This window comes from Nelumbo lutea, chromosome 8, assembly GCF_056320005.1.
Source record: "Nelumbo lutea isolate HS-2025 chromosome 8, American lotus-T2T, whole genome shotgun sequence".
Taxonomy (NCBI): Eukaryota; Viridiplantae; Streptophyta; class Magnoliopsida; order Proteales; family Nelumbonaceae; genus Nelumbo; species Nelumbo lutea.
This window is the reverse complement of record NC_142691.1, coordinates 55,281,746-55,297,520: the sequence shown is the minus strand read 5'-3', so window position 1 is coordinate 55,297,520 and position 15,775 is coordinate 55,281,746. Positions and strand designations below refer to the sequence as shown.

The following is a 15,775-nucleotide window of genomic DNA, read 5'->3' as shown; positions in this document are numbered from 1 at the left end:
GGAGGACTTCGATGGAACATAAATTTGAAATATGGAATAGAAATTTAATAGATGCCAATTGTCTTGATCCTACTACTGTTGTCCTAATCAATTTTTTTACCCACTCTAATGCAGGCGAGAACTATTAAAGATACAACCATAAACTCGTATTTTGTCCTATAAAAAACAAATAGTGAAAGCACACAAAATAGTCCATTTGCAACAAAGATATAATATATATTATGTAAGATCTCTCTCTATTTATCTATACATCTACTATTAGATCGAAAGGTATAATATTATATCTAGTCTTTATTAACAAGATGTATTTGTTTTTTCAGGAAATTGTTAACATGGAGGGTATTGAAGATATATACTTTGGATTTTGATGAACACTTTTGGACATCATAGAGCAAAATGATTTTTTTGTTATATTTTTTGTTGGTTTTTAGACTATCCATTATGGATCTATGACCTGAAAGTGATAGTTGTATATGTAAACATTTTATGATAAATTTGATTTATATGAAAATGGTTTATTTGGTTAAATTTCATAATTATTTGATTTTTTAATTAAATATATAATATGCATTTGATATAAAGGGAATGATGAAATTAATATTTATCGATACAGGTCCATTTACCATTATATAATAAGCAACATCTTTTTAATTTGTTGCTTCATTTTATTATATTTTAGCATGCATGTATGAATATGTTTAGACATTTAGTGGCGCTTGTAAATGCCACTAAATCTTAAATGAATAGAATGATTAAGACTTTTTAGTGGCAATTATAAATGCCACTATAGCGGTTGCTATTTAGTGGCACTATGATTTGCCACTAAATGTGTCAATAAATGTCATTCTTAAATTTAAAAATGGCATTGGAAAGTGCCACTAAAGGATAAATAAAATGCCACTAAAAATAGTTGTTATGGGCGTTTAAATTAATATTTGTTTAAATTTGCGTATGAACTTTGGGTTATTCCCACCAACGATTAAGTCATCAACATAAACCAGGACGTGCAAGACAACCCCATTCTTGCGATATGTAAATAAGGAATAATCGAAATAGGACTGTTCAAATCCAAAAGTTTTCAAGGCAGTACCTAATTTAGAGAACCTGTTCCAGGGTGCTTGCCGTAGACTATACAACGATTTCCGGAGTTTGCATACCTTTCCATCAATCATATAAGGATGTATGCTTATATAAAGAGTAGATAGGGGAAGGATAAGGCAATTCTTTGTTATTGATTTTCTTTTAATTGTTTAAGGAAGAACTTTTCTTCCAAAAATTTTTCATGTATTTCATCTGTTCTATATCAATATTTTAATTTATTTATAAAAACAACAACAAAGAAAATGTAAAATTTTGGAAGCCTTAGATCCCCCGTTTTCATTGATATCTTATGATATATATACAAATTCGATCCTGCATTTCCTAATCTAAAAAGGAAATACAGAGCTTTCTAAAACTTCTAAATCCTAACTGTACAGGGAATATACAAATCCGGGATGAGGATGAGGATGAGATTTCAAATCCAGGATGAAAGCGATGAGGATTGTGAGTGCCCAACTTGGGAAGGAAAAAAATCAAACTATTTTTGTCCGAGAGCCTTTGTGAAAATGTCATCAACTTGTTCACCGGTACGGACATAGGAAGGCACAATGGTGCTGGCTTGTAGCTCATTGCGAATGAAATGACAATCAACTTCAATATGTTTGGTTCGCTCATAGAAGGCAGGGTTTGCAAAAATGTGTAGAGCAGCTTGATTGTCACAAAACAAGCATATAGGTTGAGGATGAGATATACCCAAAGACGACAGCAGACCTTTTGGCCACTTCAACTCACAACTGGCAGTAGCCATTGACCGTATTCAGCCTCGACAGAGTAACGGGAGACAATATGTTGTTTCTTAGTCTTCTAGGAGATAGGGGAATGTCCGAACATGACAAAATACCCAGTAAGAGAGCGACGAGTTAGAGGACAACTCACCTAGTTAGAATCACAATAGGCATACAATTGCATATTACTATTAGAGTGCAAAAATATTCCTTGATCAGGACGTCCTTTTAGATAACAAACCACACATAATGCCGCATCCCAATGATCAACACGAGGACACTGCACAAATTGAGCCAGGACATGAATGCAATAACTGAGCTCTGGCCGTGTAATGGTTAAATAAATCAAACGGCCCACAAGACATCGATATCGTTCAGGGTCATCCAGGAGTGCTCAGTCAGCAAGGGCAAGTTTATGATTCTGAGTAATAGGAAGGTGAGCAGGTTTGGATCCCAATAAGCCAGATTTTGTAATAATATCAAGTGGATATTTTCATTGGCAAAGAAATATCCCCGATGATCCGCGAGTCACTTCGATGCCCAAAAAAATTTAAGAACACCCAAGTCCTTCATGCGAAAACACCAGTTCATATACTGTTTAAATTTGCGTATGAACTTTGGGTTATTCCCACCAACGATTAAGTCATCAACATAAACCAGGACGTGCAAGACAACCCCATTCTTGCGATATGTAAATAAGGAATAATCGAAATAGGACTGTTCAAACCCAAAAGTTTTCAAGGCAGCACCTAATTTAGAGAACCTGTTCCGGGGGGCTTGCCGCAGACCATACAATGATTTCTGGAGATTGCTTACCTTTCCAGTTCCGGAGGCCGAAAAACCTGGAGGAGGTTTCATATAGACTTCCTCATGGAGATCAAGATGCAGAAAAGTATTGTGCCCATCCATCTGATGCAATTCCCAATGTTGGGCCGCAGCAACTGCTAAGAAGGTTCGAACTGTGACCATTTTAGCCACAGGGGCCAAGGTCTCATTGTAATCAAGACCTTCAACTTGAGTGTTTCCCAGGACTACCAACCGTGCTTTAAATCTTTCAATGAATCCATCAGAATTGCACTTGATTTTGTAGACCCATTTACATCTGATTGTTGTTTTTCCAAGTGGGAGGTCTTCCAAGGTCAACGTCTCATTGTCTTCCAAAGCTTGTATCTCTTGGCACATAGCCTCGTGCCACCGAGCATCAGCCATTGCCTCAGAGAAATGAGTAGGTTCTCGGCCTGAAGTAACAGCTGCCAAGAAATGTTTGTGTTTCACAGAAAAATTATCATACGTCATATAATGAGTTATGGGATAAGGAGTACCTGGGCACTGAGATGATGCAGGAGAAACAACGGTGGAGTCTAAGCAACGAGCTGAGTGTGTGACAAAGTCCTGTAAATAGCTGGGGGTCCGCTTTTCTCGATGTCCGCGGCCTAATACCTCCGTGGTGGGCTGAGCAGCTGGAGTTTCATTATCTTTGTAATTTGTATGGCTCCTTGTCTCATCAAGGGGACCTGCCTCCTCACCATTACCCGTGTTCGGATGTCCTTCATCGATTATGTCGCTCCCCCTGACTTCTATATGAGGTGACTCAGATACCATGTCAAGAGGAGTGGCCCAAGGCAACCCAATATTTTCTTTGGCTACGGGAGGACTGGTTACAGAGGGTTGATGTTCCGGAGTGGCAAAGGGAAACTCAGCCTCACTAAACACCACGTCTCGTGAGACAAAGTAATCACCAGATTCAATGTCATACAATTTCCACCCATTTTTCCCAAAAGGGTACCCAACAAAGACACATTTCCTACTCCTAGCGGCAAACTTGTCACGGTCCCTAGTATGCGAGAAACATAAGCAACCAAAAACTCAGAGCTATTTGTAAGAAGGACTTTGTCCAAATAGCATCTCGTAAGGTGTTTTACCAACAAGAAGGATCCAAGCTATCCGGTTAATCTAGTATCTTGCAATCAAAACACACTCACCCCAGAAATTGATCGGAATATGTGCTTGAAACCTGACTCTAGCTACATTCAAAATATTTTTAAATGTTCTACCAACTTCACTTTTTTCAACCAGCAAATAAATCCAAACCGTTCGAGAATAATCATCAACAATTGTTAGAAAATATACCGCACCACGAGATGTAGGTACTCTATAAGCACCCCATAGGTCACAATGAATTAATGCAAAACAATCAATCACCTTATTGCTGCTTTGAATAAAAACATCTTTAGTTTGTTTTGCCTTCAAACAAACATCACTTGGAATTTCACGGCCTCGGTGTGTGCACCGTTGGGTAACCTAACAGGACAAGGTGCAACATCATAGGTGTCGACGAGCACATTTAAATTCCAAGTCATGTGATGTGACGCCCTAGAGTCAACAATCCATTCAGTGGAGTAAGTCTTACCAGAGAGTTTTTCATTAATTCAGGTTTTGTAAGCATCAACCATTCTTACAAGAGTTTTCCATTGCTCGTTATTAAGCCCGTTCAGTCCGGTTCTGTCTCCGTTCGTTACGGTTGCATTAGCAGCCACCTCATGCCCTACCAATGACTGAGCAGCATGAGTTTTTGCTAAACCTCGGTCACGTCCACCAAAGGGTCCACCCCCTTTTCCTCGACCTGCTCCATGCCAGGCCGACGTACCACGGGGTCTGTCTCCCCACCATTCAGACTTACTTGAGCTCTCACCATTCCTTTCGTTGTTGACAGCCATGGTAGTCGGTCAGCAAGATTCGTCCGAGCAGCTTGATTATTGCAAGAAACATGTAGATGGACGATCCTAATGAGACTCACGAAGAAATCAGAACAAGTGATTCCGCCGATTTCGAGTCAAACCCGAGCTCCTGTCTGGTTTCCTCCGATCCCGCAACGCCGAGCGAAAACTAGGCATCGTCGAAGCGGAAGGACCAAGAAGCTTCCTTACGATGGCAGCAGGAGTTCGAGCGAACAAAGTAGACTGAAACCTGAACAAACTGTGGAAAGATGGCAGCGGGAGTTCGAGTAACTTAAAACAAATGAAGAAAAACCATAGAAGATGCCAGAGTCAATCAGCGAAGCAGTAGAGAACGAAAACCAAGAAGATGGCAAGAAGCCACCAGAGTCAATCAGCGAAGCAGTAGAGAATGAAAACCAAGAAGATGGGAAGAAGCCACCAGAGTCAATCAGCGAAGCAGTAGAGAACGAAAACTAAGAAGATGGGAAGAAGCCACTAGAGTCAATCAGTGAAGTAGCAGAGAACGAAAACTAAGAAGATGGGAAGAGGCCTACTCTGTGGAGAGTCTAAAAAAATGAAATAAATAACAGAGCACTCCCCTGCCTCACTCGCACTTTAGTGCTGGTATCAGAAATCGTCGCCTTTTCTTTATCCATCAACTCAAGGATGCCGAGCAGATTTCCTGGAGCCCTTACTCAAGACTAGGAACCAGTCGTCCTACACAAATCCAAGACCAATGCCCTGGCCCTCGAGATCCCAAAGTCATGAACCAGGCCTTGCGTTCCGGAGCAGCGGTTCAGACGGTGAAGAAGCTCGAATAAGAAACTGGCGACAGTGGTGAACGCGAGGAAACTCGACGAGGTAACAAAGCCTGCAGCTCTAGACAAGGTGCCGACGGAGGTGAGACAGGCGATACAAAAAGCGAAGGGAAGATAAATGCTTCGGATGGAGCTCCTCTAGGAACTGGAACTCAGAGTCGTCGATAATAGGTTATGGTCGGAACTAGATCTGCAGCCAATAACCGTCAGCCGCGCAGCGAACAGTAATGTTGGCTCCGATACCATAAAAATTTTCGGAAACCTTATATCCCCATTTTCATTGATATCTTATGATATATATATACAAATTCGATCATGTCTTTCCTAATCTAAAAAGGAAATGCAGAGCTTTCTAAATCCTAACTCTAGAGGGAATCATAATTACTTATCTCGTGTTCATAACCCTATTTAAAATTCCCCAATGAGCTCACCGAAGTAGTATATATTTGGAGCAGGCAGAAGGCAATTGTGGGTTCATAGTGAGTACTTGTTTGATTAATTAATCACATATATAGTTAGAATGGAAATCAAGAGAGATGAGATAGAGCTTTTTGAGATCCAGAGAATGCAGAGGCTTCGGAAAGCAGCCTTGGAAGGGAGTGTGAACTCCTTGCACGGATTGCTTGAAGAGGACGAGCTCATTCTCCATAGAGCCAGTGTGGCTTGTCCCACTGAAACTGCTCTGCACATAGCATCTGTGCTGGGTCACGCCGATTTCGGTAGAGAGCTTCTCTGCTGCGAGCCTCGGCTTGCTACCCAGCCTGACATCCGACGGCGACAAACACCCCTTCACTTGGCCTCCGCAAATGGGCATCTTCAGCTTGTAAGAGAGCTGCTCATTGCCAATCCAGAAGTTTGTCTTGCTCGGGATCGGGATGGCAACACCCCTCTCCATCTGGCAGCGATTCAGGGCCGAGTGGAGGTGGTAAAAGAGCTGGTTCGGATGAGACCCCAAGCGACCCGGATGCTTGTGGATCGTCGGCAGACCATCCTGCACCTCTGCGTCAAGAATGATCGCTTGGAAGCCCTAAAGCTGTTGGTGAACTCAACTGGTGATGATTATGAATTCGTGAACTCCAAAGATGATGATGGTAAAACAATCCTGCATCTTGCAGTCGCTGATCGGCAGATTGATGTAAGACTTTCATGCTTCCCTAACTTTGGTTTGATTTTGGTTAGACATCTATGACGTTTAATTTCTTCCGAGATCAATAATATTGCTCAGAGTGCATAATACTCCTTTTTATGTTTAGGGCAACTTTTGGGGTTTAATATAAAAAAAAGAAAAAAAAGTAATGTATTTAAAAAATTTTCAAAAATAGGTTAATTTTTCAAAACATTATACTTCTTAATTACTGTTTGTTCACCGTCCGCCGCCGCCGCTCGTTGCCGCCTCCGCTCACCTCTGCCTTTACCTTCGGCAACGTTGCTATAGGTGGCCGGAGGCAGAGGTGGCGGCGGCGCCGGTGGCCATTCCTCTACCCGCTGCTGCCGCCACTACCACCTCTGCGCAGCGGCGGATGGCGGCTCTGTTGAATAAATGGCAAGAAGATGAATAGTATTTTTGTGTTTTGTTGATGTTATTTTTAAAAATTTAACCTATTTTTTAATTTTTTTTAAATATATTACGATATTAAACCCTAAAAGTTGCGTAGAGTGACGTAATCAGACAACCTCGCTGTAGAGTGACGTAATCAGACAAAAAGTTCCCTTCCATAGTCTTCCGTCCAAATTTTTTTGTAAACCCCTCATTGCCCCTTTGCTTGCGTATGAACAACTATCGATGCACAAGATCGAGATCCCCCCTCTGGTAGCAATTGATCAGAGTTCCTCTTTTTGCTTACAAAACTGGGGAATTCAGAACTCTGTTCCCCTGGGTACTCACTATGGCTGTTGGTCCTTTTATAGCATATTAGGTCTGCACTTCCTGTACCGCCAAACAGGTTCCACATTAACGTCAACATCCACTATCTGTGCATAGAGAGATTCAGAATACAAAGAGTGGACGATGAAGTGATATTACAAAATAGACGGTGAAGTGATTCAGAATACAGTCAATGTTTGCTAATTTTGTCAAAAAAAAAAAAAAACGCTCCGTTATTCAGTTTGATGGTTTTCTTTATAAATTTAAAGAATTTCGAAGGCCAAAATGGTCTTTTCATTAATACAGTTAAATATAATGCCACCCCTATTCTGACAAGGGAGGTTTGAGTCGTGTGAAAAGTGAGAGGGGAGGTATAAGTATTTTAGGTCAAACCTCTGGAGGTTCAAGTCTTTTACCCTTTATTTTTAGTACTTGTGTTAAAGTGTTTGTTGAATCACTTATCCTATAAATACTTATATTTGCGGAAATGGCAATTATAGCCCTAATTTAATATAACCATATTGGATAAATACAAAGGCTAATGCATAAATACTTATCTCACAATTCAAACTATTTCTACGTCCACTTAGCAATCAACAGTGTGAAGAAGACGGGAGGGAAAGAAAGGAAGGAGGAAAGAAAGAAAGAAAGAAAGAAGAGAGAGAGAGAGAATATATTTAAAAAATAAATAAACAATAACGAGAAAGAGAGAGAGAGAGGTGGTGGTAGTGGTGGTTTGGGAAAGACTCAGTTACGAGAATGAATGAATGAGAGAGAAAACAGAAAGAGAGGGGGAAGAAAGAGAATAATTAAATAAATAAATAAAGTAACGAGAGAGAGGTACTGGTGGTTTGGGAAAGATTTAGTTACGATGGTGGATGAGGAATAAGAAAGAAGGACAGGGAAGAAGAGAGAGAGAGAGGTGGGCAGTGATTTTGTGGAAGGCTGTGCGATCATCATCACTTGGTTTAGGTCTTTTCTAGAGGAGAAGGAGAAGGAGAAGTAAAGACTAATCTTCTTTTGAAGATGGGGCAATCCCTAGAAAATGAACAAAATATAGGAGACATCCGGTTGGTGTGCTCTCTTTTAAACACCTATTTTTTTAATTTTGGCTTAACATATTTGTATTTGTACTCCTTCCATTTGGAGGCTTAAGATTTTTTACCAAATAAGATATCATGACTTTCTGGGGTCTACCTCAAAATACTATAAGCCATCGCATGAAAGCCCTCTCAAACAGGTTCCTACATGTTGGAGAGTGAAACCATAGCTTGCATATGGGTCATAGGCCTAGTACCTTTGACAACTTGAATCCCAAGTCTCCCAATGGATTTAGTGTATGGGTTGAGGCTCACTAATTACAACCAAGGATTAAAATATCAACACAATATGCCCAATACAGGGTGTATAGTATTGGTATTGAATCTACCCGACACGCGATACACCACAATTAGAGTTTGGAGGTGCGTCATGCCAGTCATGCATATTGGAGCGTACCGGATCAATACGAATGTGATTCGAACCTTAGTCTTCCAACACACCACATACTTATGTTCTAACTCTACTCCTAAACCACAAAACCAACTTAATTTTGTGTTAATGATTGAAAAAAAAATAACTTTTTTTAAATATTGTATCTATACAGTACTTGTAATTCAAATAAATACTGCATATTTATGTTTAACAATTCCAAATAAAAATCAAAAGATGACTTTAATCTCAAGAAATTTATACAAATAAAATATTAACATTAGAATAATTATTTTAGTACTTAAAATTAGCATATATTATATTAATTAATATTTTAATTTACCTTACATGAAATAACAACATATTAAATATTTATAAAAATGAAAATGTTTATAAAATATTTTGGAATATAATATTAAATAAAATCTATCAACACTACTAATCAAATTTGCACCAAAAATGGTTTTTTAATTTTAGAAAAACTATAGAAATTTGAAAGAAATGATATATTTTTATAAATTATTAATTGATATTTTAGTTTACATTTGAGAATTTAATATTTAGTTGACTTTTTTAATGTAAAAAATAGTAAAATAGAATATAATTGATATAATAATTAAAATATAATATGTGCATATATTATGTGTCTTGGACTCTTGATTGATGCATTATCTATAAAATTATATGACATTTATGCATCTCAACATATTAATTATAATATAGTTGTTCATATATACTGTTAAGGTAATACATTGTCTATGTATTTATTCATTATTTGTAGCTATTTGATTTTAAATTTAGTGTTATTAATATATTTATGAAATTTATATGTGCTTTCCTAGCATTTTCAAGCACTTTCATATTTTTCATTAGTATCCATGCATTTCCAAAGTATATCGGTATCCATATCCAAGTTGTATGATTCGATACTCAAATTGATACTTTAGTCCTTGGTCACAACTAACAACACCACATCCTTTCATTGTAAGTAATCTTCACACTCACTCAAGACTTAACCCAAAATCAAAGAGTCTTCTCACTCGGTCATCATTCCCACCCGAGAAGTATTTTAGGGAAAAGATGCATGTTAGTAAATAGACATGAGTTGTGGAGATAGGATTGTCAATGAACTAGATATTGGTTTTAACCCAACCTGGTCCAATATGAGTCATTATAGACTAGGTCCAATTCAATTTGATGAATATTTTGAACCATTTTGGACTGATCCAATTCAATGTTTGGACCAATCTAATCCATTAATTAACATCTGTACCCTTATCTTCTGTTAATGGACCAAATATTGGTTCAATGTGACCAAATCCAATATAAATCCAATCCAATAAATACTTTGCAATTTACACCACTAAATGATCCAATTCAATTAATACGTCTTACTAATCCATCAAACCCAATCAAATTGTCCTTGATAAAAACATTCATCTAATCAGTGTTTTTTGTTGTCGCATGTCTTGTTTCGCATGAGAAAAAAAGTTGTGGGCTTCCTTTTAGATAAGGGAAATTTTACTATTTATATGTTAACCTGATTTTGGGTTTCTTAGGTGGTGTTCAGTAAACTAAAGTCTAAAGTTTGAAAAGCAATAAAAACCCTCGAAAAAGCTCTAAAAGCATTTGGAGGAAATTTTGCTTTTCTGCTTTTGCAAACATCTGAATATGGTGGGATTGTTCAGTAATTTGAATGCTGTGACGTCCAAGTTTGTATTTTACAAATTTACCCTTGAAAGTCATTACGTAAATAAAAGTAAAATAAATTGATTAAAGTAATAGGATATTGTAAAAATATTACAAAAATAAAACAAAATATAAAATATGATAAAACTCAATAAATAGTATCAATAAAAATAAAAATAATGTAAAAATGATTAAATAGTAAAAACTATTATAAATATAATAAAAAATAAAACAATAAAACAATAATGGTAATAAAAATTAAATATATAAAATAGAGCATTTAATGATAAAAATAGTAAAATTGTGTAAAAGATGTCAATAAATGATAAAATAATATAAAAAGAGATAAAATAGCAAAAATTTATGATATAATAATAGTAGCAGTAGTAGTAATAATAATAAGAAGAAGAAGAATAAGAATAAGAATAATAAATTATTACTACTACTACTATTATTAAAACATTGCTTCACCCGATTAACTTTTTAGTTAATTTTACTTAAGCAGATAAATAATTCATCATCCTCGTCCAAGCCTTATCTCAACCATATTATGTTGACAAATGTGCAGACCATCAGATTTTTGCTTAGCAAAACTGCAATTAACGTGAACTCTTTGAACGCCAACTCCTTAACGGCCTTGGATGTTTTAATGAGAAGTCCAAGAGACCTGAAAGATGTGGAAATCGAAGAGGCCCTTCTTAGTATGGGAGCTTTAAGAGCTAGGAGTATACCTCCAGCCTCAATACGAGACAGAGATACAGTCCCAACACCATATGATACTGGATTTACAGGGCGAAGTGATAAGCCCCTGGTCGACATAAAGAATCCAGACGACCAGGCAGAACAACAAGACACCTCCGAAAATAATGAGACTTTTAAGAAGAAAACGTGGATGGAAGATATGCGCAACACATTGATGGTGGTGGCGATATTGATTGCAACCATGGCCTTTCAAGTGGGAGTAAACCCCCCAGGTGGTGTTTTGACGCTAGACGACATGCTGAAAAATAATGGTGATAATGCATCTGAACTAGCTCCATCTCCAAGCATTCCTGAAGCAGGCAAGTCTGTAATGGCTCACGAGGACCATATAACATTTCGTCGTCTTTTCCGTTTCAACACAACAAGTTTCGTTGCCTCTCTGAGTATAATTTTATTTATGATAAGCGGATTACCATTCAGTCATAGGTATTTTATGTGGTTTTTGATGGCGATCATGTGGCTTGCAGTCACATCAATGGCTTTAACTTACTTGTTTTCGATATTAGCCTTGACACCACGTACTGTGTTAAAAGAACTGGACCGTCAATTGATAATAGCAGTGAGCACATGGTTGGGCCTGATGACCTTGCTCGTTCTTAGCCATAGCATTCGCTTAACATACAACTGGATGAAAGGTAAGAGAAAGCAGAGGAAAGGGAGCCACCAGGATTACACAGTTTGATCAATGTTTTCTCCTAGAATTTAAGAAACACTTGTGGAACATATGCATGCATGCATTTATTTATCTCTGTGCTTTGTGTTTTGGCATTAATTGGTCGCTTATTAGCTCGCTTCTTGAGTCCAGGCATATCTTGTATTAATAATCAGTACCCCCTCTGTCCACAAGCTCCTGTACATGTCTCTTCAAATGTTTTGAAATGACCATGTTAAACTAATTATATGGTTTTGGAAATCAGCTGGATGTTCCGAGGTAAAATTATACCTTTGTTTTTCCTTGATAGAAGTAAAATTATGCCTCTTTATGGGAAAATTACATTGTGTTCATCTGGTGGACGAATTCTTTTAATTTATTTGTCAGAATAGGCCGTTCATTCAAATCGGATGGTCGGACCGTCGACCTAAAAACTGGTGGTAGAACAGTTCCATTTTCGGGTCATTTCTTACAATGTTGATGTAGATCATTCATAAATGTATATGATATACATAAAATCAAAAAGTGTGGACTGGTTCGGTCCATACAATTTGTCCATATTTCACATTTCAGAACAATTGTGGATTCTAGTATGATATGAATTGGTCCGTACCATAGGGTGTGATGTGGAATAATATATACTCACCAATTTCTCATCCACACTACAAAACACCCCCTTAGTGAATAGTACTTTTGTATTTGGAACAATAGAATTTGACCTCTATTAGCAACAAAAAGTAGCTCTTTTATAAAATATGGCACACACAAGTTATCTTTTGCAAGGTACCTATGAGAATATGCCACGTCAGCTTATCATGTAGAACAATAGACAATTAATGGAACTACATTTCAAAACTTGCATTTAACTTAAAATTAATTTCGTAGAAAGTCAATAAGAAGAATTAGTCCCTAAAAACAAACCCATTTGCATTGAGTGACACCCCTTAGAAATAATTGGGATCTGCTCCTCACACAATGCGTCTCACACCGACCTCACATGGGAGATATTCCCAATGCACGGTGAGATGTCGGTGTGAAGCGCACTGTGTGAGGAGAAGATATGGTGTGTGCATTAGAAACTACTAACTATAATAACTTTTGGGGTTGATTAGAGCACATCCCAATTTTTGATAAATAGGAGTCATTTCGTGCTGGATGACTTGTTTTTGTTTGTGTAGAAGATTTCAACAGGGCAGTAACATAAGCAAGCCACTTCAACCATATAGACAGAAGGGGCAAAGAAACCATTGTTCCCGAATCACCCAATTTTTCTTCAAACCCTCCCCTTTTCCTCGAGAGAGGGGATTTTAGAGAAAATAGTTCCAAGACTTTTATCTAATTGAACACGCAGAAAGACTTAACTCGGTCTTTCCCACAGGACTAGTATTTAATGCAAAGCAGGCAGTCGATTATTATTACAACTGTTCCTGTTATAGTGAGTGTTTTGATCAGTTAATCAGTCAGAACGATGGAATTCAGGAGTGCTGAGATAGAGCTCATTGACATCAAGAGAATGCAGAGGCTTCGGGAAGCAGCCTTAGAAGGGAGTATAAATTCCTTGCACGAATTGCTCCGGCAGGACGAGCTCATTCTTCATAGAGCCAGCGTGGTTTGTGCCGCCGAGACTGCTCTGCACATAGCATCTGTGCTCGGCCACCTCGATTTTGCTAGAGAGCTTCTCCGCTGCAAGCCTGATCTCGCTACCCAACTTGACATACGACGGCGACAAACACCCCTCCACTTGGCCTCCGCAAATGGGCATCTTCACCTGGTAAGAGAACTGCTCTTCATCAACCCAGATGTTTGTCTTGCTCAAGATCGGGATGGCAACACCCCTCTCCATCTAGCAGCAGTCCAAGGCCAAGTGGAGGTGGTAAAAGAGCTACTTCGGCTAAGACCCCAAGCGACCCGAGCCCTTATGGATTGTCGGCAGACTATTCTAAACCTCTGCGTGAAACATGACCGCTTAGAGACGTTTAAGCTGCTGGTGAATTCAACTGGTGATCACGAATTTGTGAACTCCAAAGATGATGATGGCAACACAATCCTGCATCTTGCAGCAGCTGATCGGCAGATTGATGTAAGCTTTTCATGCTTCTTACCTAACTTCGATCGCTTTTGATTTTGGTTAGATATACACGACATTCGTTTAATTTTCTTCCAAGAGCAATATCAATTGGCATATTGCTTGAAACCCATTATTCATTAATTAAGTGGATTCCACTAACAGATTTGAAAATCAAGAGTGGGTTATGACCTTCTGGGTTGCACATGCGCAATTTGTTTGATTTTGAAACTAAAATATATCAAGTTGTAATACTTGCTAGTCGTAGACTCACATTAAGCTAATAATGTTTGATGAAATGTTGAACACTTACTGTGCAGACCATTAGATATCTGCTTAGCGAAACCGCAATTAAAGTAAACGTTTTGAACGTCAACTCCTTCACGGCGTCGGATGTTCTGACAAGAAGTCCAAGAGACATGAGAGACATGGAGATAGAGGAGGTTCTTCGAGGTTCCGGAGCTTTAAGAGCTAGAGAAATCCCGCAGGCAGCACGAAATGGCAATGATATTATATGGGCCAATCATCACCTCCATTTTCTTCAGGCTGATGAACATGATCGACAAGCTCCCGCACATGGCCAACCAGCGGCCTCGAAAACGGGAACTACTACCACCCATTTCGGAAAGCAAAAAGAGAGGGTTAAGGAGGTGGAGAAGGCACTGATCGTGGTGGCAATATTGATTGCAACCATCGCTTTTCAAGTCGGAGTAAATCCTCCTCGTGGTGTTTGGCAAGACAATAGCCAGAAATTTGATGCTTCAGCTGGAATTATTGCACCACCACCTCAACCAGATTATCAATACAATGCCGGGAAGTCCATATTGGCCTATGGTCCTAATCCTCGGAAAGAATTCCGGCGACTATACCGCTGCAATACCACGGGTTTCATTGTCTCTCTAAGCGTAATCCTACTTATCATTAGTGGGTTGCCGTTGAAGAATAGGATTTACATGTGGGTGATGATTGGAACAATGTGGGTTGCCATCACGGCTATGGTATTGACGTACTCATTTTCCATAATTGCCTTGACACCAACTGGTATACATGACCTGGATCGTCAGCTGAAAGTAGCAGTTATCACTTGGTTGGCCCTGATGACCTTGCTTATCCTCAGTCACGGCATTCGATTGATATTTACATGGATTAAAAGTTGGGGAATGTGGAGGTCCCGCAGAGGTGGAAACCATGGCAACAGAGGCTGATGCTTCGTCCGGGAAAGGAGTAGTTCTGAAACTTGAGCTTGTCTGCTATGTATCTTAGTTATTTGATTGCTTGTTGAATGAAACTAGCTAATTGTATCAACAGTCAACACTCTCTTTTACAAAAATTATTTCTTAATGTCTTCAAATGTTCAGTAAGTAAAAAAGGGAAAATTGCAGATTATTAGTACCTGTAATTTGGGTTTAGTCTCACTTTCGTCCCCCAACTTTAAAATGTGTCAATCCAATATCAAAATTTCAAAACGTGATAATTTAATACCTACGTTAAACATGTAAAAGGATACAAATGCCCTTTGGGTGTCATCTAATTTTCTTTGTTAATCAATGCTTCTCATGTAGAGGGAAAAGCAATTGCAATCAGGAAAGATTTGTGGCTTCACGAGGGTGTTGGATGAATCGGATTGCCAAAGCCTGGTTGCTGGTTTGAAAGATTTGAAGTTGGACATGACTTATTCTTAACCAAACAACACACACATCATATCTTGTATCTGGATTCCTTGCCTGATTAGGTTCTTTTTAGAGGGATTTCTATCTAGCCCCAAACCTCAAACCAAGGCATTGACTTTAGAGGGACTTCTATTTAGCACCACAGTTTGGGGGTTTAGATTGCAATACATTTGGCTTCTTTTACCTCTCCATTTGCCATCCTATCAGCAATATTGTTAACTGATCTTGGAGTCTATATGTAT

At 38.5% G+C, this 15,775-nt stretch overlaps 3 protein-coding genes and 1 pseudogene across 3 annotated transcripts; 3 read left to right on the top strand and 1 right to left on the bottom strand.

Moving 5' to 3' along the window:
• Positions 1-2,354: 2,354 nt before the first annotated feature.
• On the bottom strand, positions 2,355-4,543 carry LOC148844266 (uncharacterized). Its single transcript, XM_088959526.1, has 3 exons — positions 4,346-4,543; positions 4,083-4,231; positions 2,355-3,660 (listed from the first exon to the last, which is right to left on the bottom strand). The coding sequence occupies exons 1-3, from the start codon at positions 4,541-4,543 to the stop codon at positions 2,355-2,357; spliced, it is 1,653 nt and encodes a 550-aa protein (XP_088815652.1).
• Positions 4,544-5,209: 666 nt separating this feature from the next.
• LOC148844265 (multiprotein-bridging factor 1c-like) lies at positions 5,210-5,479 on the top strand (annotated as a pseudogene).
• Positions 5,480-5,802: 323 nt separating this feature from the next.
• On the top strand, positions 5,803-12,061 carry LOC148844264 (uncharacterized). The gene is made up of 2 exons (XM_088959261.1): positions 5,803-6,496; positions 10,953-12,061. The coding sequence occupies exons 1-2, from the start codon at positions 5,882-5,884 to the stop codon at positions 11,826-11,828; spliced, it is 1,491 nt and encodes a 496-aa protein (XP_088815387.1). The 5' UTR covers positions 5,803-5,881; the 3' UTR covers positions 11,829-12,061.
• Positions 12,062-13,032: 971 nt separating this feature from the next.
• LOC148844263 (uncharacterized) lies at positions 13,033-15,164 on the top strand. The gene is made up of 2 exons (XM_088956667.1): positions 13,033-13,878; positions 14,184-15,164. Exons 1-2 carry the CDS (start codon positions 13,267-13,269, stop codon positions 15,066-15,068), a joined length of 1,497 nt encoding a protein of 498 aa, XP_088812793.1. The 5' UTR covers positions 13,033-13,266; the 3' UTR covers positions 15,069-15,164.
• Positions 15,165-15,775: the final 611 nt, after the last annotated feature.